The sequence below is a fragment of the Perca flavescens genome, chromosome 16 (assembly GCF_004354835.1).
Source record: "Perca flavescens isolate YP-PL-M2 chromosome 16, PFLA_1.0, whole genome shotgun sequence".
NCBI lineage: Eukaryota > Metazoa > Chordata > Actinopteri > Perciformes > Percidae > Perca > Perca flavescens.
Window position 1 is genome coordinate 9,479,823 of NC_041346.1, and position 25,832 is coordinate 9,505,654.

General features: G+C 41.2%; 1 protein-coding gene across 1 annotated transcript; it reads left to right on the plus strand.

Annotated features, from left to right (window-relative positions):
* Positions 1-485: 485 nt before the first annotated feature.
* On the plus strand, positions 486-24,904 carry ppp2r2ab (protein phosphatase 2, regulatory subunit B, alpha b). The gene is made up of 10 exons (XM_028602268.1): positions 486-823; positions 2,949-3,017; positions 12,122-12,219; positions 13,043-13,208; positions 13,853-13,965; positions 16,909-17,086; positions 17,759-17,923; positions 21,817-21,986; positions 23,592-23,683; positions 24,153-24,904. The coding sequence occupies exons 1-10, from the start codon at positions 817-819 to the stop codon at positions 24,430-24,432; spliced, it is 1,338 nt and encodes a 445-aa protein (XP_028458069.1). The 5' UTR covers positions 486-816; the 3' UTR covers positions 24,433-24,904.
* The last annotated feature ends 928 nt before the right edge of the window (positions 24,905-25,832 follow it).

Genomic DNA, 25,832 nt, shown 5'->3' on the forward strand with positions numbered 1-25,832 from the left:
CAAGGCATTTTTTCCACAAAAAAATGTTACAGAGTCCATGGTAGAAATTCAGACATCACCACAAAGTAATGAAATACGTGTGGCAGGGTACTTTTAACATATACTGTGTATAAGGGGGGTCTAATTTGTGTCGGTTTAGGGGTCCTTGATATAAAAATGTTCGAGAACCACTAGCTCACACGTTATCCATACACTTTGAGAAAGATTTTAATAATATATAAATAATAAGAACAGAACTTTGGAGAGCATCCCTGAATTGGAGATGGTTGCTTGATTAGGTGTAGTCACATTGAAATGGATATTCCAAGATGCCACATTGGTCCTTTCAGTGTGACCAAATGCTCAACAAGAACTACATGGTAATTTTTCTTGAGTGCTTTCCAACAGAAGACATATTTATACTTCAGTAAAATGTGCATCGACTAACAGTAGGCTATGTCTGAGTAGTACAGTTGCTCCATCCCTGTGTTTCTTCACCTATGTGCACGCGCGTGCATCTGCCATTCTGTGTGCGCGCGCATTATAACAACCCTTTGGTTCACGTGCGGAAAAAGACTCTGGGGTGGGGAAGCAGTGACTTGTGGGATGCGGCAAGAGAGACTGACACAGAAAGAGTGAAACAACAGCGACGAGAGGAGCGGGAAAGAAAAGGAGGATAGCAATAAAACAACCCGTTTTTACGGTTAATTTAGCTAGCGCGTGACATTCAGGTTTGCTCAGACACTGGAAGAAAAAGTTCAGATCCCACGAAACAGCGCGTGGGAGTGGGAAGCAGGATCGTGACTGACTGAGGCAAGCTCCACTGTCTGTCTCGTCATGGCAGGTAAGTCAGTTTAACCATTAACGTTACACACATAAACACCACGAACAGGCCGACAGCTCTCTGCCTTGACGGCTGCAGGATGTCGCTAACCAACCTAGCTAGTGTCAGGTTAGCTAACGGTTGGTAGCTAACTAAACTTAGCTAGCTAGTGCTAATGTTAGCTAGCCAGCAAACTCGAGTGTCATCGCCCGTCTATCCGGCCTGCATTTGCCGGCCAAAGCTAGCTAGCTAGCCAGCTGCTGCTAGCAAGCTAGCAACCGATAGCTGTTTACCATTATCACCGGACCAGAGACCAGCAAGCTAATAGCCAAACATAGCTATCCGCTACACTAACCTAACGCTTCTAACTTGTCGTAGCCGTAACGGCTGCTTCTCAGACTTCTGCACGAAATTGACAAACGACTAATTGAATATATCTGATCTGCTATTGATGTTGAAACAAAGCAAATTGCTAGAGGTAAAACAGGCGGTTTCCACTCCAGTGCACACATTTCTCAAACATGCCATGACTGGCTTGACAAACCAGGCTAGCTAACGTTAGCTCAAACTTTGACATTGCCCACATGCAGGCTAGTAATCCAGGCCTGCTGCAGACTGAACAAGCTGTTAAATATTCTGTGCAATGTCTGGCTGAAAGGACCAGCTAAAGAGTCAAGAGAGCCTGTGTTGAGGACATGCATATACTTAACATTAGGTAAGTGGAAATAGTCTCTCCTCAAATAAGACCCAGATAGTCACGATTTTTGTAGCCTAACGTTAGCATTTCACATTTCAATGAACAAAGTCGTTATTAAAAAGGATATGCGACTCAAGTGCATTGTAGCCGATTGAGATTGATGGCTATTTATTCTTTTAGCAAAAAGAGGTCACTGCTGACATATTTAGTACATGCATTTGGTCCAGTTGGGCGGGGAAATGACACTGGTCTTTGGACAGAGGCATTGCACATCATCCTTTTTGTTGAAACTGACTGACTGAGATAATTTCAACAGTTAAACACTTAGTTTACTATGTGCATTTTCTTATGCAATGAATGCAGGTAATCTATGAGAGTGCCAGTACCAACCCTGTCCTGGCTGTTGGTTTTAAAACATAATTCATCTCAGAATATATGTATGATGAAGCCAGGGTGACTCATAAATGTCCTCAATTATTCTGCAGAGCTGTTCCAGTACGTGGTATCCACAAATCAGACCAGTTTGCATTGTGTAATAACAGAAATGGTCACGTGTAAAAAAAAAAATAAATAAAAAATGGGTGGAATTTAACTAGCTATGTTGTGCAATGACCTATGTTGCGGCAGAACCTGTTGAGGCTAGTGATGGAGATCATTATCAAACAAGTCAGCATTTTTTGTCTTGTTTTATTTAACATAGGAGTCTGGCGTGAGAGAATCTCTTTCTGGTAACGTTACAACAGTTGCCCAGGCTTCAGATGTTTCAAGACTATATTCACCTACTCTTACCATGATCTGGAGTTAGTCAGTATTGATGAACATTATTTGCAATCAACTCTCAATGTGAGAAAACCACCATACATAAGGCTCAAATCAGATTTTTGATTCAGTGGATGCATTTATAGTTAAACTCATTCAATATTGAAAGATTTGACAACCAAGGGTCCTGTATTTTTATCACCGTAGTTCTTTGGTTTCTTAATGAGCCCATAGCATAATGGGTCATGCAAGCGCTAGACTCTGACAAGTTTTGAAAGGAAATGTGCACATGTATGAGGGCAAATATTTTCACAACAAGTCCACCGTCCGTCTGTAGTTCTAATCATTTCAATTATCCCACGCTGTGAGAGTGACAATGTGCTCAAACAAACCCCTTCCTTTATAGAGGTGCAGCTTTTTGCATGCATGTGCAAGGAAACACGCGATCAGTAGACGACATGGTTTTGAAAAAAAAAAACATGTAGTTAATTATTGCTGAGGCACTCCGTTTGATTATCAGCCAAAACTATGAAACTTGGCCATCTTATCTTAACTACTTGTACTTCATTGTTGATGCGCAGCGCAATACAGTTTAGGTGTGGGAAACATTGTGAGGCTTGACATTAAAATGTATGTAGTTAGCCTGCCAGTACTGTACTTGAATGTTTTTTTTTTTTTTTCTCTCTGCAGGACCTGGAGGTGACATGCAGTGGTGCTTCTCTCAGGTGAAGGGAGCCATTGATGACGACGTAGCTGAAGGTATGAGCTCTGCCAAGAACTAGCATTAGTAAGCGTAAAGCACAGATGGGAAAGTATATACAACCGCTTTCGGTGAGTGAGCAGGCAGGAGCTCTACCGCATTAGTTCAATTCCCATCGGCTAGATATAGCATTTTTAGCCGTGCTGAGGTGTGATGAACTGTGATGCCACGCATTTCAACTGTGCACCCCCAGTCCTGTGCAGCAGGACAGTAAAATAATGGGGCTTAACCCCAACTTTCGATTTATCGGCTCACCTTGTGTGACCATTCTGTAGAAGACTAGAGAGAAAGTGCCTATTTTAAAAGGCTCACTATGTTAAACTTTCAGAAATGTTGCAGCTCCAATGTAACATAGTTCTCTTATTCTTTATTTATAAAGGACAACACACATTAATCAACATTTCTGTAAATGTGCCAGTGTTAGCCAGCTGGCTAATTTTCAACTGTAGTCCTTTGGCCAGATGATTTTAGACCACTCCTGGTGCCACTCCTACATTCTGTTTCTACTTGTATCATACAGCAGCCTGAATCCATGGTTGTATTGGAGCTGTGTGGTTAGGTAGTGCCTCTTGCTGCATCCCATTAAAAGCTTTCCACTGGAAGGCTCTGATTTCTACAGGAAGTGCAAAGCTTTTTTGTGAGTGAGGTTAATGACTGACTCCTAAGTTCTTGTATAGATCAATTTTGAATCAAGCAGCTAAACAAATGGACTTTTTTAAAAGCACTTTGTTTTCAGAGCATTTTTTAGTATTTCAGAAAGGAATGGTAAAAGAAAAACCAGCCACAGTGAGCTGGGTAGATGAAGAGCATCAGATGACAGGTGCCACTTGTACTATGCCGGCATGATGCAGGGCTCGACAATGCGACCATTTCACCTAAATTTGCAACCAAAAATGGATGTGTGCGAACTTTAAAATGTATTTAGGCCCATGTGTCCGAATAACCTAACGTTAGGATTTTCCACACGTTCTGTTTTTTTGCAGATGCGGCGGCAAGTAGCTCTCATAAACCTCCCTACATTTAGTCTTAAATTGTTGTCTTTCTGTCTTTGTTACTGGGCCTCAGAGCACCACTCTCGGCTTGTCATTATGTTGCAGCGGGCCTGCAACTGCAGTGAGTGTCGTCTATGTGCCATTTTGAAAAGTAACCACAGTTTCAACTGCTTTATCAGCATTGCTATCCCTGTTAACTGAACAAGTTGCAGAGGCGACGTCTCTCTGCCATCCCCCGTACAGCCGCCTACCGCTGATCCACGGTATAACCGCTCTGCCCTGGCTGTGCCATTGTTTTCCTGTGGGGAGAGCACTGGAGACAGAGGAAGCGCTACCCTTAGCGTTACGCACCGTTTGGAATTGCTGCAGAGTGCTGCGTTTTAAGGTGTAGACACATATAGCTGACGGCCGACCGTTGACAGAAAACCCTGTCGATATGATCAGTCGCGTCCCCGAGGTCCAAAAAACTTCCACAGAACGGACCAAAAAGACGAGAGGAGACGAGACGTAATACATCTGTATAAAAGCAGGCGGCGCTAATCTGTAATGTCGCCCAAGAAATGAAAACCGGCAGCTGATTGGACGAACGCGTCACATGGGTTTGTTTTCTCCGGAAATTCAGACCTGGACTGTCATGGCGGCCGTTCAGAATACGATCTCATATTGTACTAAAATCGTTCACTGAAACGTGTTTCTGAAAACATTTTAAGAGAGAAATAGGCCGTGCAGTTGCTGAATCTGTCTTCATTTCAGCTCAACAAAGGTCAGTTTAAAAGATTTTCATCAGATTTTGAGAGACTCTAGTCACCTCATTCCGCTCGTCATTTCCGGGTGAGTCCCGACGGCTCTGCCGCCGACTGAACATGTCAGGTCGGCCAAAATGAACGCCGACAGCCCCCCAGACGGACGACGGCATGGGACACACCGAACAGATTTGAGTCACTGACCTCGCCGATAATCGGCCTGATGTGTCCCGGCCCTTAAAGCTTGACCTCTTTGCCGCTGATCTTTCTAGGCGCAACTAAAGTCAGAAGCAATGATGATGTATCGCCCTGTGCTTTGCCTTGTCCTTGTAGAAACATTTCTAACTAAAAAGGATAAATGAGAGGTTTTGAATTATTTTTACAACTGAAATTATTTTTTTATTACTGAGGGAAAGTACCGAAAAAAAGTACCGTTGGGTACCAGAACTGAACTTCAGGTATACCGGTACTGATAAAAATGTGGTTGGTACCCGACCCTACCAACTAGGGATATTTTGCTACAGAGCCTTCAGCAGACCAGTTGGCTGGAAATGGACAGACATATTCATGAGTCTGAAGGCTGATCGGACAAAGTACAGCAGTTTACTGCCATTAGTCACAGGTAGGCATGGGCCGGTATAAGATTCTGACGGTATGATAACCTTCAGCAAAAATATCACGTTTCCCGATATTGCAATTACAGCTTTAAAATGTAATTTTTTAAATGTATGGGTAAAAAAAATTAAAAATGTTTTCCCATTGATTACAATGTATTTTATTTTTACACACATTGCACACTGGCAGGGAGACGGATTACTAAACTGCAGTCTCTCTCCTTGACCTCTCATAAAAAACAGCTCTTACCTTAGGAAGGGTATGACCGAAAATGTTAGTGGTTTTGAAACCGTAACTTTTTCAAACCGCGGTATACCGTCATTACGGTGACCGGCCCATGCCTAGTCACAGGATTTCCGGAGTGTTCTCATGGCAGCAATCATTTCCAGTGTTTCCCACAGAATTAGATTCTATTTGTGGTGGTAGCTGACCCGGGGTTGGGGGTGCACGTGCAGAAAGAGGTGCAGACTTCTTATATTGTACTTTCGCATCGGACTACACTTGACAACAAAGTCAGCAGCACGTTTTGCTCCTCACTTGAAAAAATGTAAGGATTGACTTGCATAACGTAACTGCTATTACTGTTGTAGCTAATTTGTGCAATAATAGAATAGTGTTATGAATACAAAACATTATGAAGTGTAATGTTTTCTATTTTGAAATATTGATAAATAAATTGTAAATAAAACCGACTGCCCCTACAGTTTGGCATGCATGTAAACCGCAGATTATTCCAAATGTAACCATCATAGTGTGAAATCCAGTTTAACTGCTGCTGTTATGTGAACGGGCCTCAGCAGAGAGGCGGAGCAACACGACGTCTCTGCATATTCAGGGAGTCAGGGCAAGCCGCTAAAGCACTCAAAACTTTGACTTGTATGCGTAGGCTACTCCCATATGGCTCGCATCAGGTGTTAAAGTGAACAAGACCGAAACACGGGGGAAAGTATTAAATGCGAAACGAGGAGTTTTTATTTTTTACAGGTTATGAAACTGTCTCAATTTAATACTGATAGACGGCAGCGCAGACCGACAGCAGTCGGAGCTCCGGCGTTCGTCGGCAGTGGTTTCTCGCTGCGCCGCCGGTCCCCGGAGCAGCTAGTCACTGCGCTATAAATACTGGTAGTTACTTCATAATACTAACCATCAACCTCGTAGTAGAGATGCACCAATAGAGTGACCGGAATTGGCCGGTTTTCACGTGCTCGACCATGGCCGGCGACCGGCAGGTCAGTCTGACGTATGCCGATTTCATGCCGGTCGACGCTACAATTAACTGACAACATAAGTTATGCGGGTTACAATTCTCAAGGACGCACCCGACAGCAGTCTCTTTTTTTCTTTCAACTTTTCCGCCGTGTGTCGCGCGTACCCACTCGCGGTGTAAAGCGTGTGTCCACGCTATTCTCGCACATGTATGGAACCTCGTGAATTAACCTGCAACATGTCAGCTGTTTGGAAATTCTTCAGCGTGTGTGCAGAAGATTACAAGTTTGCAATATACAACGCCTGCAAGGAAAAAGTACGGCGTACACCAAAAACCCCAATCACATTTTTTTTTTTGTTGGATATAGGATGTGATAAGAAGGAAATGGTTCTAACATTGCACTTTAGATGTGTGTAAATTTCCCAAACCAGGAGTAATTTCTATAGTTCTATTTTATAGTGATCCATTATCAGTCTATATTCTGTGCAAAATGTTCTATTAAAGAAAAGACAGAAAATAAATATTTGTGTTCTGTAAAGTGGTTAGAAAAAATGAAATCGGAATCGGCTAAAATCGGTATCCGCTGTCCTAACTCAAAGAAAATCGGAACAGTGGTAATCGGTGCATCTCTACCTCGTAGGTAACGGTGTACCGTGGACGGGACGCTTCGTCGCTGTGGCGTTGCTGTTACCTCCACTCATAAACTTTGTTATAACTTTAAAGCATTAAATCTTCAAAATATGCGGTCATGCGACACAACAATTGAAAGCTTAGCCTCTCATGATTCAATTAAGCCCACACACAAAGCATAAGATGATTTATAGCAGGTATAAAACTGTAATAAAGTTAAAGAAAATAGAGAAATAGACTGCGCAGCTAGTGTCTAGAGTTGAGTGTGCATTCGTACCTTTTTCATTCTCCCTTTATCCACATCTGTGATATTGTCCCAAAAACTTTTTTTTCATAACTCGCAAACAGTCCAAGGAAATGGAATATCCAAGCCAATTTATCCAAAACGAGCTGTTCGCCTCACAATCTTGGAGTTTCTGGCCGAATTACAACGGAAAAACGGTAAACAGTATTTCATTTCCAGATTTTGTCTCGTCTCACGTGAGACTTCTAACGCTCAGTATGTATGTCAGTGTTATCCTCTGAAGTCTTAGGAATCCAAATGGACCTCATATGAGCCAATCCGTTCACAGGAGGCGAAGGTAGCCCTGTGGAAAGCCAATGATGTCTCGTACACAATGTTGGCAACATCAACATTTCATATCAACATTTGCTCGAACCAGTTACACTTCCATGTTACGAGACCCTCCTACCTTTTTTTTTTTTTTTTTTTTTTTTTTTTTTTTTTTTTTAAGCTAATAAGGAGACGAGTCAATAGACAGCAAACTTTACACTGAAATTTTAACCCTGTGATGGCTGTAGCTGTGTCAAAGCAAAAACAGGGCCTGTTATAATGCATAGCACACCCTGACCAATTTATAATGACTTATTTCTATATAGTTATTTCAAGTTTATGTGTGATTTGATGTGGGTGTGTTTGTGTATTTGAGAAGTTTTGTATTTTGCACTTTTTGGGCTTTTTTCTTTGCACTTTTCTAATGGACCAAAGAAAATTGCCTTTTAGCTTCTGGATTCTTTCTATAGTAAGCTGCGACATGTGGCTATGGCCTTGTGTTGTCTGTATCTTACCTAGATGTGTTTACAGCAGTGTATTTTAGTCATTTTAAAGATGTATGACTTGGACGGAAATAAAAAACCCTCCATTCTAGCCTCTGTAACTCTGTGTCAGTAAGGCCTAGAATCACCCTGACACTTGTAAGAAAGACTTGAGAGGGTTTCCAATGATATCAAACACACCCCAGAGTGTCAAAGTATATGGGAGCTGTTCAATTTTTAATTTGGGTGTATCATTTAGACCAAAAAACATGGAATTTCAAGCGTTTTTTAAGAGGTTTTAAACTCCGGATCGACTCTAGCCGTCTTCTCTGTGGGGGGGAAAAAAAGATTGATGTCAGAAAAAGCAACTTCTTCTTCTGTGTTAATTAGTTAAATTTTGCAAACTAAGTTTAAAGGTGCAATATGTAATACTGACAGCTAGTGTTTAGTTACTGCAGTACAAATTCAAAATACGGGAGAGTCCTCTCCCCTGCCCCAGACTCGAAGTTCACGGAGGTTGCCAGGCTACACGTTGTAAACAGCCGTGGCCCGCTTGCCTGGTCCTCCGGTAATGTTAGCTAGCAGTTAGCAGGGTTAGCATGGTGGCGGGAGCCAGGACCAGTCGGGATCACTTGACTGGCTGTGTCCCAATTGTTTTTGCCAGTAACCAACTCGGGTACTCTAGCTATATAATTCAATGTGAGTACACCAATGTTGAAATGACATAAAATGCCCGTCTCTAAATGCTAATGCTTAGCTACCTGTTCAGGAGGAAATTGGCCAACTCAGCGTCCTTTTGGGCTCTAAGCTGTCTCCATCTTTCAAATACATCTCCAATATTTACACCAGGATTTGTTAAGTCTCTGGTCACGCAACTATTAGAAACATGTGTTGTGTAGAAAGCTGTGTTTTTAGGTCAGGGAAGAATCTATCGAATCACCCCATTTGTTTGTTTGCTGCTTTCATGGCTGTACTAACGTAACAGCTGTACGTTACGTTTTTACAGATAGCCTATATCTGGCAACCCGGCCTGGCTGTCAAACTGGGCAGTTGATAACAACACACAGGCCAAAACACAGAAACAACAGAAATTCCGTCACGGAATGGAAATTTCAAAAGGAGAAAATACTGGCATTAGCATTGTTTTCAGAAAAGATAGTATTTCAACATAGCATGTTTCCTTAATATCTGATGATGCACTGGGGTCATTTTTGGATTTATTACAGTAAATATATTACATATGGGACTTTTAATGAGAAATAAAATGCTGTCTACAGTTTGTCTGACTGTTCCTGCTCTTCGTCATTGCCATTAATTAATCTGCACGGAGTAGGGGGGAGAGAGAATTGATTGTGTGGTGGGCTGCAACAAATATATCACTGTATGGGAAGCACTGATTTCCCCTTCTGTCTCAATGCAAGGGAACCAGTAGACTTTGCACAATGCTACACCGCTATTGGGGTGCTGTGGGTGGTGGTGTTGCAGAATAAATAATAACATTGATTTACACATCGCACAACTATTTATGAGGGTGTCCAAACACTTGCACAATTGTGGTTTAGTGCACATGTTTTTTGGAAATTAATTAAAAACAACATTGATTCACATATCACAACTATTTAGCAACAGTTGAAAATGGGGGCAAGGTTGTGCGACTTTTGCTATATTGAACGCGTAAAGTATGCGGACTGTTAGCGGAGCGTATGTTTTTAACTGGCTACGCGCCAACACGGCGTAGGATTGTGTGATACACAGGGGAGACGGAGAGTTTTTGCTTTGGGATTGTTTCTTCAGTTTTTTGGAGTTGCCACAGCGCTGTAAAAAACGTCAGTCTGCTGTTATCAGAGGACGCAGGTGAGGGGAAACAAGTAATGAAAACAAACTCTCAAAATGAAACTGCCAATACGCTCATTCAGTCATTAAGTCGCTTCCTGTATATTGGTAGTTTAATTTAAAAGAAAAGTCTGCTCCGCATGCGTTACTCGTGCAATGTAGCCAGGCCGTAACATTCATAAAAATGAATTGAACTTTTAAGCCGAGGAACGAGAAGCGAATTGCCTGTATGTGTGAAAACGGCTTTATCTCACGCATCTGTTTATTGTGTGGTTTTTTTATATATATATATTTATTTATTTTGTCATTCGTTCAGGGGGGGCGTGGTGTCGTTGCCATAACAATGGTAGGGGAAACACTGCTGTAAGCCTGTATTGTTGTAATGTTGTTCAGTTCATGATGTTCTGCAACAGTCTGGCATGTTTCAGCCCTTTTAACACATTCCGACAATAAAGTGACAGAAAAATGGTACTTTATCCTCGGCCTACATATTCGTTCTCACCGCTCTTGATCCATGCAGCATCTACATATAGATAGTGACTTCCATTAGACATTATATAAGTAATGCATGATGTTAGTAATGCAGGTAGTTGCTTTGCTCTGGCCCTTGAGTTTTGTTTTTTATGCCTGTAGTGGACATTAGTCATGTATACATTTCATAGGCTAAATGTGTGAATCAGTAGAAAAACCAACAATGATGGGGCCTTTTTTCTGTACTTGACTCTCTAATAATAAAAACACTTCAGCTGTGAAAAAAATATAATAAAAAAAACAAACTAGTCCAAATCTAAAAAAAAAAGATACCATTTCCATACAAGAAACACTAAAGATAAAAAACATTTTACACACCACAAAAAATAACCCCTCCCCCTCCCAAACGCTTCCCATGGGTGTAGAATATGACCCTTTCCTACAACTTCCAGCCTGTTAGTCTGTCACCAGGGCTTAGAGAACGCTGCTGGGCCTTTCTGTCTCAGGAAGTTTAACTCCCCCGTGACCGCTTTCAGCTCGCCATTATATAATATTGCAGCGAACGTTGTCTGTGTGGAGTTTTCTAAAGTGTAACCACACTTGCATCTGCTTTATCGCCATTGCACTGACTCTGCGTGTGTCGGAGCTGGGCTGCGTGCTGTGTCACACATGCAGAGGAGGGGACAGAGAAGCTTGTGCTAATGTGCTCTAAGATACAAAAATGTGGCACCGATTGAGTTGACGTGGATCATTACCCGGTAGTACCAATGTAATTGGGTGTTGGTCAGTACCCTAAAAGGTACCAAGTTCCTTACCCAACCCTCAAAGCTGCCCTAATAGAAGAGCAGTTCTCGGTATATCCTCAAATATATTACCCCTTACTTTTGGCCTCAGGGAGTACAACACACACAAAGACCTCCTACTACAACCTACTGCAGCATTGTCTTTCTGCTCTTGTGTGTGTGTGTGTGTGTGTGTGTGTGTACGTGTACGTGTGTGTGTACGTGTACGAGGTTACTGATCATTTTCTGTCTGCTCTACATGCTCTGACATCCTTCTGCATCCCCGGCCTACACACTCGCCCATCTGCTCTGTTTCAAGCACAGATAAATCCAGGGTTCGTTGGGATAACGGAGTGATTCCTCATTGTCTTGAGGATTGGCCAGAAGTCATTTTACGTCTGTACACTAGGGCTGGGCGATATGGAGAAAATCAAATATCACGATATTTTTGACCAAATACCTCGATATCGATACCGTAATGATATTGTAGTGTTGACTATTGGTGCTTTCACAAAATATTTACACAATGACATTTTTGATAAATAATCATCAGTAATATATAGGATATAACGACTAAGTGGAAAAAGGCAAATACTTTACTGTAATGCAGCCTTTAAAACCAGGAAAAGACAACACTTATGTCATATTACGATATCCAAAATCTAAGACGATCTCTAGTCTCATATCATGATAGCGATATAATATCGTTATATTGCGCAGCTCTACTGTACACAAATTTAAAAAAACTATTACATGTGCATGTTTAAATGTCTTATGTTTGTGTGTTTTTTGCAGCGGACATCATATCCACAGTTGAATTTAACCACACAGGGGAGCTGCTAGCTACTGGAGACAAGGGTGGACGTGTAGTCATTTTCCAGCAGGAAATCGAGGTACAGCTCCTGTGGAGTTTTATTCCCACACGCTATCCATTTCAGAAAAGGTCATCCTCTTAAGTCAATTTCTCGAAGCTTAAAAAATGGCATTATGTAAACAAAAACGTAAGGAGTACGCTGTGCTTTACAGTACAGGCCAAAAGTTTGGACACACCTTCTCATTCAAATGCGTTTCCTTTTATTTTCATGACTATTTACATTATAGATTCTCACTGAAGGCATCAAAACTAAGAATGAACACATATGGAATTATGTACTTAACAAAAAAAGTGTGAAATAACTGAAAACATTTCTTATATTTTAGATTCTTCAAAGTAGCCACCCTTTTGCTTTTTTATTAATAAGGGAAAAAATTCCACTAATTAACCCTGACAAAGCACACCTGTGAAGTGAAAACCATTTCAGGTGACTACCTCACAAAGCTCATTGAGAGAACACCAAGGGTTTGCAGCGCTATCAAAAAAAAGCAAAGGGTGGCTACTTTGAAGAATCTAAAATATAAGACATGTTTTCAGTTATTTCACACTTTTTTGTTAAGTACATAATTCCATATGTGTTCATTCATAGTTTTGATGCCTTCAGTGAGAAGCTACAATGTAAATAGTCATGAAAATAAAGAAACACATTGAATGAGAAGGTGTGTCCAAACTTTTGGCCTGTACCGTATGTCCAAAAGTAGCCTTCACTTATTTAAAAGATGGATATGTCTTTTTGGAATGAATGTTATCACATATAGAACAAAAATGGCCATAGCTTGCTTGTTCTTGTCTAACATCTGCTCTTTTCATCTTCATCTGATATTTTGCCCGGCTCCCGGCAGAATAAGAATCTGCCTCAGTTCCGGAGTGAATACAATGTTTACAGCACTTTCCAGAGCCATGAGCCAGAGTTTGACTACTTGAAGAGTTTGGAAATAGAAGAGAAGATCAACAAGATTCGCTGGCTTCCCCAGAAGAATGCCGCTCAGTTCCTGTTGTCAACTAACGGTAAGTTAGTTTTTTTTTTTTTTTCATCAAGCGCATACCCAGATATTTAACCGCAGTCTGTGGTGACTTTAATTTGAAATGCAAATGGGTGACATTAAAACCATCTTCAACAGAGAAACTAAACATGGCTTTTCACACTTATACCTATTCTCACAATAGTGATTTTCTCTGCTGCAGAATCCCCAATTTTCCTCACTTTTCTTGGACCATCTTAACATGTATGAAGGCATTTTTCATATCATAAAAAATCATAAATGACAGATAGCACTGCACAAAAAGTTATTACACGTTTCTGTGTGTGACAGTGGCTTATGGACAGATCAAACAGCTTAGTACAATCTGTGGCTGTAGCCTAGCGTCTTAAAGACCTTTTTAGTGCTTATTAAAAAAAAATTAAAAGAATGCCAGATGCACTAATAAACTACAAACTCTTAATTATGTTATCAGATGTATGCAAACTTGGATACAAAAAAATCACATTCTGAAAGGTTCCTTTTTAATCACCCTTTTTATTTGAAACCTCTGAAATGCAACCAAGGTATGAGCAACAGATCCATGTTGTTTGACCTGTCCAGTGTCTGCTAAGACTGTTCAGTTGTCCATGATGTTATTGTTATTTACATAATTCTTTTGCTTTTTGTCAGATAAGACAATCAAGTTGTGGAAAATCAGTGAACGAGACAAGAGGCCAGAGGGCTATAATCTCAAAGAGGAGGATGGACGCTACAAAGACCCCAACACTATCACGTCACTGCGGGTCAGTCCTTGAATTTAAACACCATCTGACTGGTATGTTAAGATGTGGGATTACTCTGACAGACCAAGTTTTCTACAAGGGCTGCACGATCAAGCTAAACGCAATCGTGATGTCACTATGTGCGATTACGTAACCGCAAAAATTGTGCGCTTCGAGTAAACAAAAAGGTGTGCGTGACACTCTGTGTACACTCCACGTTGTAACACCCTTCGCTTTACCAACACTACAACAGATGAAGCCACCGTGTCTTAAGATGTTTGGTGTTCTCTGGTAACTCCCTTTACATCGTCTTTGCTGTCTCTTTTTCCTCTCGCTCTTTTCTCTCACAGCTGCTACGCTAAGTCCGACGCCGCTCACCGCCGCTCGCTCTCCTCGCTTCACCACTCAGGCTCTGACATCACTCACTCGCCTGACGTTCTCTCTCTGACTAATGCCTGATTTATGGTTCTGTGTTGACTCTACGTTGAATCTGCCTTAAGCGTGCCCCTCGTATCAAATGCTCACAAAAGGTGACCAGTCAGTCTGTTGAGGCAGCAGCGTGTGTTCAGAACATGCAGACTGTAAGAAGAGGTTGTACAAAATATGTTTAACGTAATAACTAGTTATTATATTACACCCATATTGAATGTCATCGTTTATAAGGGCATACAAAATGTATGCATTTAATAAGAATTTACATTTTTATTTCATTTTGCACATTTTTGTGAATGTATTTCTTATGCTCATTGTATCATGCTTAAAGTTAAAAAAAAATCCACTTCAAAATTTTAGTATCTTATTTTCCCGCATTTTCCTTGATAATCAAGTAAACTCATGATACTATTAAATCGCTATTTTAATCGCAGTATCGTACATCGCCATCACAATATGACTTTTTCTCCAAATCGTGCAGCCCTAGTTTCTACCCACAACTAAAATAATCTCTACACGTGTATTTGATACCTGATATATTGAGAAAGCATTGCTGCCCAGCTTAGTAGGTTTGCTTTGTGGGGTAATGCAGACTGCTCAGATCTCCTGCCCTATGGTAACAATACATATGGTTATACTGATGGTTACAGTAGATGGAATGTATTCAAATGTATCAATCAATTCACCGGTTTGTAGGTTGAACATGGGTGAAACTATGCTGGCTGTTAGCTGAGGTCACCACATTATATATTCAAAGAATTATATCAGAATTTTTCTGCCCTAACAGGAACGGGTGTGACAAAACTGAATCATCTAACTGGACTAGTTAAATCTTTATGCCAACACATTCCTAAGATGTCTAATTGGCCAGAATAACGGACAACACACCTTTTGTGGGTGTAACATAGGTGTGTGGTGGCTTCAACTGTAGGTACTGTTTACCTATTAAAAGTGAATCTACACAGGTTAATAGATTTGTATGATGTACAAGATATAAATGGTTGTGCTTCTTAACTTGGAGGAGAAGCTAATACTCTTATGTTAAATGTTGAATCTAAATCCCATGTAATTCCAAATCAGACAAACTTGGATGCAAATATTAAACATGGGTGTGTTACTAGTCAGGGAGGGCTACCGGTTTGGCTTCCTTTCTTCGCTAACTGCAAAGAAAACGGCAGCTGCTCCTCCTTTATGTTTGGACTCCTGTCAGAATCATGCACCTTCAGGGTGTGAATAGTTAACGAGGCATTCAGCCAAAACGCTCACATTTTACACTTCCATGTAGGTACACAATAATTTTGTTTTAATTGGGGATAGGCTGATTATCGGGCTGATTTTTGGCAGTTTGCAGATAATCTGTATCGGCATTTTATTTTCCTGATAACCGATAGTTTATTAATGTGTGCTACTTTGGCTCCGTTACAGCTCTGTGTCTGTCCCTCTGCTTTAGAGTGCGGAACCGGCCGCATTTTTCTGTCTGAGCCCGGCCCGCGTCCGACAGAGCAGTAACCGTGCCCGGCCCTAGCCCGACAGGCATTAAGATATTTATGTCTGAGCCCGACACAGTTAAAAAAAATTTTCTCATACTAATGACACATGTACGTTTGTTTGTGTGGAAAGCTTTTATTAAGCAACTGTAGGAAGGCATTCGGAAATGTCAACAGATGAGCGCATCACCGCACACGGGGCAACAAGCGCACGTTAACACAGGCACCTACATAATAAGCTTCTTTAAATTTAAAATGTTCAGTGCCTTATCGCGCTGATGTGACCGAGCCCGATCCAAACCTAATTTCTAAATATCTGCCCGAACCTGGCCCGTTCGGGTATCCATCCTCTACTCTGCTTCGGTTTCACTCACCACAGAGTCTGACTTAATGTCCCGCCCACAACACTACCTCACTCTTTTACTGTGTATTATGTTGAAAGTTTCAAATGTATTAAATCATTGCTTAAAGCATTTAAACAAGTTTAGTGTTGGAGTATGTAACATTCCAAAATCTTAATTTTGACTTGGAAGATTTTCATTTTCACTGTAAATGCATATCGGTTCCAAAAATCTGTTATCGGTTTCACTAACTACTAATAATCGTTATTGGCCTTGAAAGAACAGTATCGGTCGATCCCTAGTTTTAATAAAGGCATTTTTCACTTTTGAAAGATTTTGTTTCACTGACTCTGCACCCAATAAGTGCAGCACAGACATCTGTTATTCTCTTATGCCCTGTTTAGACTGCTGTATTGGTTTATAAATAAGCAAATCAGACTCTCATTAGATGGGACAATCTGATCTAAAATTTATCCTGTATGGGGAGGGTGTTAGTGCTTCCTTTTTCATCGAGCCAATTAAATAAATGGTATACTGGTATGGTGTACCCAATTCATGGTATACCAGAGCATGGTATACCCAATGGCTAGTAAAAGTCCACAAAGAGCTTTGTGACGGACTAGAAATGTGCAACAAAGATCTTTCAGAGCTTCAAAATGAATTCCTGTCTTTGAGTTTCAGATTATGTTCTTTTTGTTTGTCAGGTACCGGTTTTAATACCCATGGACCTCATGGTGGAAGCCAGTCCAAGGAGGGTGTTTGCCAACGCTCACACCTACCATATCAACTCTATCTCAGTCAACAGTGACGACGAGACGTACCTGTCTGCAGATGACCTCCGCATCAACCTCTGGCACCTCGAGATCACCGACCGCAGCTTCAGTATCCTTAAATACAAGCCCTCTCATCTCAATATGAGATTATCTAATGGCAACCTCAGTGTCAGCTGGAAGCAAACATGTTTTTCATACAGCCTGATTTAGGTTTGAGACTCAGATATTTGATTTATATATAAAATAAACATCGGCCTATTATGTTTAATAGACAGCTGCCGCTGTCGGGAAAAACAACACAGAAAAACAACACAGACGGTGCGTTTACTTGAAACTACTAAGCCTTGTGGTGCATTCAAAGTGAAAATACCCTTTTCCCATTCAGTGGTTGTTTTTGTCGTTTAACAGTAATTTACTGGTGAAGTAAGATATTCAATTTTTAACAAATCATTCAATTTTGACCACATGGCCTTAGCAATAAACAAGCTGTTCTTTAATGTCGCCGACTGTCGTTTTATGCTCTTCCTTTTTATTTTTTTATTTATCACTTTAGGCACCAGTACCGTTTTTAAAAGTATCGTTTTAGCACTGGTACCGGAAAAACCCAAACGATACGCAACCCTAGTGGACATTGTCATCCAAATTGACACTTTCAGAGCAAGATTTAGGAAATATTTTTGTGCTACTAAAATGCACTGTACACGTTATCATTGTCCTTAAACCGTGCGAGTCGTCTTGCTAATCCCTGGAAAGGTTCATTCCTTAACCCTGTGCACTTCAGATATTGTTGACATTAAACCGGCCAACATGGAGGAGCTAACGGAGGTGATCACAGCAGCCGAGTTCCACCCTCATCAGTGTAACACCTTTGTCTACAGCAGCAGCAAAGGAACCCTCCGTCTGTGTGACATGAGGGCATCAGCACTGTGTGACAAGCACTCCAAATGTGAGTACTTGCACTAAGGTCACTTTCAATCCCCATTCTTCGACAGGTGGCTTACGTACTGGATTCATTAAGCTAAGCCTCCTGATTGTCATTGAACTGCTCTTCATCTCATACTATATCTTTGGAGAATAGAGGTGTTTTTCCCATTTATAAACAGTTGAGGATTCATTTTCATCACATTTTAAAACCGCGGCGACACTTACATTAATGATATTTTATTTTTGAACCTATCAAAGCGAAAGTAAAAAAGCAATAAATATATACTGTGAAAGGTGACTGACATCCGGCCTAAATGAGGGCCATCCGGCGGAATTTCCGAACATCGTTGAAATAGACTAACGAAAGTATAACTACAGTCGAGGCGGTTGGCAAGAAATGTAATCGGTGTATGCCCTAACACTGGTAACACCGACTACTACCTCAGCAAGCTAAGTGTGATGTGGCTCTCTCATTCCTGGTGTTCATGAAAACAAGACATGAAAGCGCTGGTTCTGGAGTCTGGCCTGCAGCTTGGGCCTCCTCTCTCCCAACATTATCATCAGGCTCACATGTCCCAAAAAATGCCTGCAACCTTTTTTTTTTTTTAATTGTGTTCATTGTTTATATTTAAGTTAAATATTTATCTTTAAATCTGCAGAGTAGCTGTTGGCTTTTATTGTGAGCAATTGAGAATGGGACTATTATTGACCTATTGTAATATTAGGGCAGGGCGATATGGGCGAAAAATAAAATCCCCTATTTAAAAAAGAGAGAAAATCAGATTTAAGATTTAAATAGATATTTTTTTCTCCCCCTACTTAAAATCAATCTGCAGATGACAAAGAAATTGTTCAAAACAAGTTTTAACTTTAACATTTTGTTTTGACTAATACACACACGCATACACACAGGGCTATATATATTCAACAACAACAAAACGGATGCGTGAGATAAAGCTGCTGGGATAAACACATACAGGTAATTCACTTCTCGTTCCGTGCTAAAAGTTAAAATCATTTTAATGTTATTGCGCAACCTTGACCCTATTTTCACCTGTTGCTGAGTAATGTAAATTAAGGGTTGGAAATAGAGGCTTGCTGCGAACATATCACTCCGCCCAAGTACTATATTCTTCCGCCTGAGAATATAGTTCCCGGTTTGTTTACGGTTAGAAGACAGCTGTGTCTCATGTTACGTTGTTTTTTGTACACGCTGTGACTCTATAAATCACAACATGTAAAAAGGAAAATGTTGGCGTTATTTTGTCACTTATTTGGAGCATTATTATTGCTGGAACCATTCACCTGCATGTTCTGTGCTGGCCTGATGCCGCTGGAGCCGTTAGACAGCATTACAGCACGCACGGAGATAAGAAGGGTATGTATCGACTTGTCTAACTCTGGGTGTTACGGTGAATAAGCTAAATTCCCTATAAGTCGGCGTGTTCCTTTTTAAGGAGAAAATCGATTTTCATTTAAACAAATCAACGTTAACTACAAATTCGAGTTAATTGATAAAATCAATTTATCGCCCAGCCCTTCATAATATAATGTAGTACATTTTCTAAAACCAATAAGCATATGTGTACATATAAGCATGTTATATTGGGGTTGGGTGGCTCAGTGTTTCCTTTGAATGAGTACTGTGGTCTAAAAAAAGTTAGGGAACCACTGAACTAGACTGCACAACGCTACACAAAGAGGAATGAACTGTGTCCCAGACATCAACAAGCAGCACTATTATTAATAGCAGTAGTAGTAGTAGAGAATCAGTATTATTTATCAGCCACACAAATTATCCTGGGGATAATGAGCATTTTCCACCCTTTACTTTTTGTGATGCGGTTTATGGCATAAAACCCTTCTCATGTGGGTCTCCTCATAAGTGCTCCGTGGTTTGTTTTAACCCCCCTGCATGCACGCTAGAGGATGGATACCCGACCTGAGCCCGACGGGACCGGCCGGGTTCGGACAGATATTTAGAAATGTTCGGGTCAGGCTCACTCGCATCAGCGCGATAATGCATTGAACATTTTTAATTTAAAAAAAGCTTATTATGTAGGTAGCCAACTGCACGCCTGTGTTAACGTGCACTTGTTGCCCCGTGTGCGCTGATGCGCTCATCTGTTGACATTTCCGAATGCCTTCCTACAGTTGCTTAATAAAAGCGGGCTTTTCACACAAACAAATGTACATGTGACAATGGTATGAGGGGAAAAAAAAGAGAGAAAAATCGGGCTTGGGTCGGGTTCGGTTACTGCTCTGTTGGACACGGGCCGGGCTCGGACAGAAAAATGCGGCCCGATCGGCACTCTAATGCACATACATCTTATGGCATGTACCCACTGCTAGTACCAGCTCGGCTCGACTCGCCATTTTCCATTGCAGATTTAGTACCGCCTCATGCGTGAGGCGAGCGTGGCTGGTCGTCAATAGCGACGCCGCAGAAAACTGCCGTGACCTAACACGACACACACACAGAACGTTGAAGGTGTGTTGTTTTTGATTCTCGGCATTAGCTGTTGCCACAGCCAGAAGACAAATTTTCTTTCAAAAGAAGCTGGAGGCAGCAAAAAAACCCATTGCTGGCTAAACTTTTAAACGGGTTTGTGCGTAGTGACAATTCTCTCCGACCAATCAGTAGGGTTGGGTATCGTTTGGATTTTTACAACTCCGATGCCGAAACAGTACTTTTAAAACGATTCCTATTCCTAAACCGATTCTTGAAAAACTGAAAAATGACATAAAAGAGAGGCTTTTTATGGAGTGTTTTTTTTTTTTTTTTTTTTGAAAATTATTTAAATTTAACAATATATTAACGTTTTAAAGTACTTAAATATATAATAAGTAAACCTAAGTCACCTAACCCACAACTACAATCATTTAACAAATAACAGTTACACTGTTGACAAGTAACAACAAAATAAATGTTGTTGAGTTGGTATGCCAACCAGCTTCAAACTTTAGCAGTTCTTTTGCAGAAAAATGACCATATTTGCCTTCTCTGGCAAGATAGGACACCTCTCCTGACTTATGGCATGTAGGCCTACTGCATAGGAGAAAACTCTCTCAGACGGTGTCCAAGAGGTCTGTACACACCCAGGTATGAGTTTGAAAAGGCAGACAATTTGGGGAGGCTGTCCTGCCTCCCCCATCACCAGGCTACAGGCTCTTGTCCTGAACGATAGACTAGCAGAGCAAGTGTAATGTTTACTAGCGGTCACGTGCAGTCAGTGAATGGTTAATATGCTTTCACGTCCGTTTTGGTGAGCCCAGAGGGAAAATATGCCATTTTAGAAGTAGCCTACATTTACGGTAGCTAGCTAACGGTAGACTACAGAGAAAGTGTGATATTTTTACGTCCGTTTCAGAGCGTGTACAAAAAGCCGTCTATCAGCAGGGATTGTAGAGTGCATGTCGGGGGAATAGCGCGGACACGCGCTTCACACCGCAAGCGCGCACGTGCGCCCCTCGGCAGAAAAGGGAGAAAGGGGGGGAAAAAGAGTCTGCAGCTGTCCGGAGCGACAGGGAAAATATTTCAGTCAGAACCGAAATTCTCGTTCTAATCCGGTCCGAATACTACCATTTGCGTAGGAACCGGTACCATAGTGGAACCGGGTTTCGGTACCCAACCCTACCAATAAGTAGTCTGCAAGTTTTAACGTCACCTTTTGGTATCGCCTCAGCTCGCTTGGAACCTCGACGGAGGTGATACTAAAAAAAGTACCTGTTAACTAGTACCAGGTACTTTTTTTTTTTTTTTTTTTCATAATGGAAAAACAGAAAAGTTGAGCAGGTACCATGTAATGGAGAAACGCCATTTCTCTAATGTCACTCAGAAACCTGCCAATGCTGCAGTCAGACTATATTTCATCTTACTTATGTGTGTATCATCTTCCTGCGTCTCTTGTCCAGTGTTTGAGGAGCCAGAAGACCCCAGTAATCGCTCCTTCTTCTCTGAGATCATATCATCAATCTCAGATGTCAAGTTTAGCCACAATGGGCGCTACATGATGACCAGAGACTACTTGTCTGTTAAGATTTGGGATCTGAACATGGAAAACAGGCCTGTGGAGACCTATCAGGTAAGACTGACAATGTGTCCGGTTGGTTGCAGTGCAAGTGTAAACAGGTTATGAGCGTCATTAGCACTGAATGGACACCGTTTGGAGGGCCTGTTGCTGCAGACCCCACTAAGTCTACAGCAGTAGGCATAGTCCAACACTGACCCAGACCCCGATCACTCTTAACTTTTAAGAGTCACTTGTTAGTAGGGGTGGTACGGTTCACAAAAACCCTGGTTCGGTTCGTATCACGGTTTTAGGGTCACGGTTTTCGGTTCTGTACGGTTCTTGTTATTTTTTCTTTTAATCTTGACACTCCAAAATATACTTAGTATATTGAATGCATGTTGCACAATGCTTGCACACAGTGGCAGTTCTATCTATTGTTTTATTTCCACTGTCATCATAGGTAATATGAAATCCAAAATGTTTCCGCACACCAGACTATATACGACACTGCTGCATCCTCAAACTCCGGATAGCCTTGCTTATCTCTCCCACTTGCCATTTCTACACGTGACGTGACCTGCAGCACTCCACGCTCCACTTGAGGAGCAGCCTATTTCTCGCTTAAAATGTTGTCAGAAACACGTTTCGGTGAACTATTTAAACTATTAACTAACTATTTAACTATTAACTATTTAAAATACGAGATCGTATTCAGAACGAGATGCCATTAGAGTCTGTTTTGAAATTCGGGAGCAGCAAGACCCACGTGACGCGTTCGTCCAATCAGCTGCCATGTGTTGCGTTCGTCACGCTCCTCCCCCTCGTCATTTCCAGTAAGTGTTTTGACATGGGTGTCAAAAGTGGGCACTACGGCAGTAAGTGGTTAGTGCACATTAACAGTGTACTGACGAATCATCGTGCAACGCGCACACACTCCGAACCGAGACAAGCGGACTGAACGGTTCGGATGTTTTTTCATGAACCGTGCCACCCCTACTTGTTAGTGATATTGTAATATCAACAGCATTAGGTCATTTACTTTGTGCTGCACAGCAAATGTTTTTACCACACTGTTAAAGATGTGAGTTTGAAGTCCGCTTCATGCATCACACCACTCAACAGAATCTCACCTCTCTAAATTCACTTGGCCTTGCAGGCTTAGCATTTTCATTACGGGGAAAGACTGTTGTTTAACCTAGTGTCTGACTAAAGTTAACATTGTTCAAAAGTCAGATCATGCATTGTTTTCTTAAAGTCTCAACACTAATTACACTACTCTAGTATTTATTGGTAGTTATTTTATATTGTCCATGTGATGTTTACACACTGTAAATGGAACACTAAATAATTCAGATTCATTTCAGATTTAAATCAATAGCCAATGTGCATTAATTCTTAATGGGTGTAGTGTGCTTAAAGAAGTCTTCTTTCTCAACAGTGGCCACACCTTTTTTTTGAATCTTGCCCTGTAATTCCACCTAGTGGCCACTTGGCGGCGCCATGAATGTGGTGTTGCTGTGCAGTGCACTGGCGTTTGTACAGAAAGATTGTTTCCATTGTGATGAGCTTCTAGATGATACGAGGAGCACGTTGATGACTTGCGTGTACGATGCTTACGGTGGGTCTGTGAGTCTTAAGGTAGCCCTTCTCCCCCCCCCCGGCCTCTGATTGTTCCAGGTTCATGAGTACCTGAGGAGCAAGCTGTGCTCGCTGTACGAGAATGACTGCATCTTTGATAAGTTTGAATGCTGCTGGAATGGCAATGACAGGTGAGGACATGCAGACAAAATAACACCTCATGGGGGGGGAAAAAAAGACTCTTCTCTTTAAAGTAGCACTGTCTTTGTTTGCTTTGTTGATGCAGCTCATCTGTGTTTACAATAGGATGTCATGATTTTCAAGATTTTTTTTAAATTTGTTTATACTAATGTTGCCTGCAAGTGAGGGCAAAGCTCTCTTAGCCTTGCAATGTAATTATAAACTGAGATTTCAAAGTGCTGATCACAAGACAAATTCTGCCCTTTGGCATTCAATTGGATTAAAAAAGTATTTTTGTTTTGTTGAAGTTTTGGTAATTTTGAATAAGTTACTTTTAAATTAATTTTATTATCTGCTACATACCGATGGGGCATTTACATTAAGCCTAGTACTCTGACTTTCACTTATATTTATTTGGATATTTTTCCAAGTTTACTGGTGTTAAAGAATATCATATCTCCCCTCTACCCCCCCTCCCAGCGTGGTGATGACTGGCTCATACAACAACTTCTTCCGGATGTTCGACCGTGGCCAAAGGCGGGACGTAACCTTGGAGGCCTCGCGCGAAAACAGCAAGCCCATGCAGGTCCTCAAGCCTCGCAAAGTGTGCGCAGGCGGCAAGCGCAAGAAGGATGAAATCAGCGTGGACAGTTTGGACTTCAACAAGAAGATCCTTCACACTGCCTGGCATCCCCAGGACAACATCATCGCCGTGGCGACGACCAACAACCTCTACATATTCCAAGATAAAGTGAACTAACACCGGGGTGGGCTTATGTGAGATCTGGCGTGGGTGACATCACGCACCTGCAGCCTCGCAGCAGCCTCACTCAGAGTGGTAACGCCGACAACCAGCATCCCTGTCCGTCGCTACTGGGTGACCAGACTTTGCCACTTTGTTCTAGATGTGGACAGAGGAAGCCTCGCTCTTGCCCATCATCAGCCTGTCTGTGGCAGAGTAACACCTGCCTTGTAGTTTAAGTGATGTGCCAATTTTTTTTCCCCCTCTCCCTTTGATATGGCGTTTTTATTTTATTTCTATTTTTCTGCCAGCCCACCTGCCCTTTTCTTACCCTTGGAGTAACATGGGTAAAAAGTTTAATTTCCTTAAAATTCTGAATACAGACACACTTATTTTTATAACTTTTTCCCCCAAAATCTCTGGTAAAAAATGAGAAACACTTATTTAGTACGTCCCTTTATTGTCCTGTGCCATTGTAGTGTTTATTTTTCATATATATATATATATATATATATATATATATATATATATATATATATATATATATATATATATATATATATATATATATATATAATAAATAAAAAATATATATTTGCCATCTTTTTTTTTTGTGTACACCTTTTATTAATTCACCCGTTATACTGTCAATAGTATTCTTTCAGTCTCTTCACATGTCTCCCCTCGTTCATTAAAGCATGCATGCTCAACGGTCACATGTATGCTTACAGTTTTCTTTACACACTTTGCTGCTCAGACATACAGGACAGCAACACCTCCGCGGTTGCCTCCGGGAGTTTTGAGAAGTACAGTGTGTTTTCACAGATTAAAAAGCCCGGCCCAGTGAGGAGTTGTCCCGCTCACTGTTGCTGACACTCAGGCTCTGGGTGGTCCAGTAGGTCCAGACTCCAGAAGAGATTTTCTTTTGGATTGGAGCTGTCTTGACATCTTTTGTGCATTGGTTCCTCTTCCTTCATTTTTGTTTTTGTGTTTGACAATAGTCAGGTATAAGAGATTAGCCTATTCAAAGATAAATATTATGATGGTCATATTTATATTAAAAAAACCGTTAAAACGTCACCTGATTTGTTCCGTCCTATTTTTGTGAAATGAAACTGGACCTTGCACATCTTTTTTTGAGTGGTCTTAAGTCTTGTCTTCCCATGGTGTACCACCGCTCTGAAGCACTACTTCACAACAGGGAAAACCTTTTTGATTTGACACTGGACTTATTGCTGCACCAACTAAAGTACTTGGATGTGTTGTAAGTTTAAAGGAAAACATTATTTGAGGCATTAAGTCACTAAAAGTGTATAAACTACTGCAGACGTTATTACTGCTGCTACTGTTTGTGATGGTTCAATAAGCTGCACAAGGATTTGCAGCAGTTGATGTCTCCACACGTATTTCAAATGTGG

Bases quoted from the DNA above. Each gene is read 5' to 3' on its own strand.
- ppp2r2ab (XM_028602268.1), top strand. The intron at 13,209-13,852 runs GTAAGTTAGTTT...GCTTTTTGTCAG, and splicing joins GTTCCTGTTGTCAACTAACG to ATAAGACAATCAAGTTGTGG. The intron at 21,987-23,591 runs GTAAGACTGACA...TGATTGTTCCAG, and splicing joins GGCCTGTGGAGACCTATCAG to GTTCATGAGTACCTGAGGAG.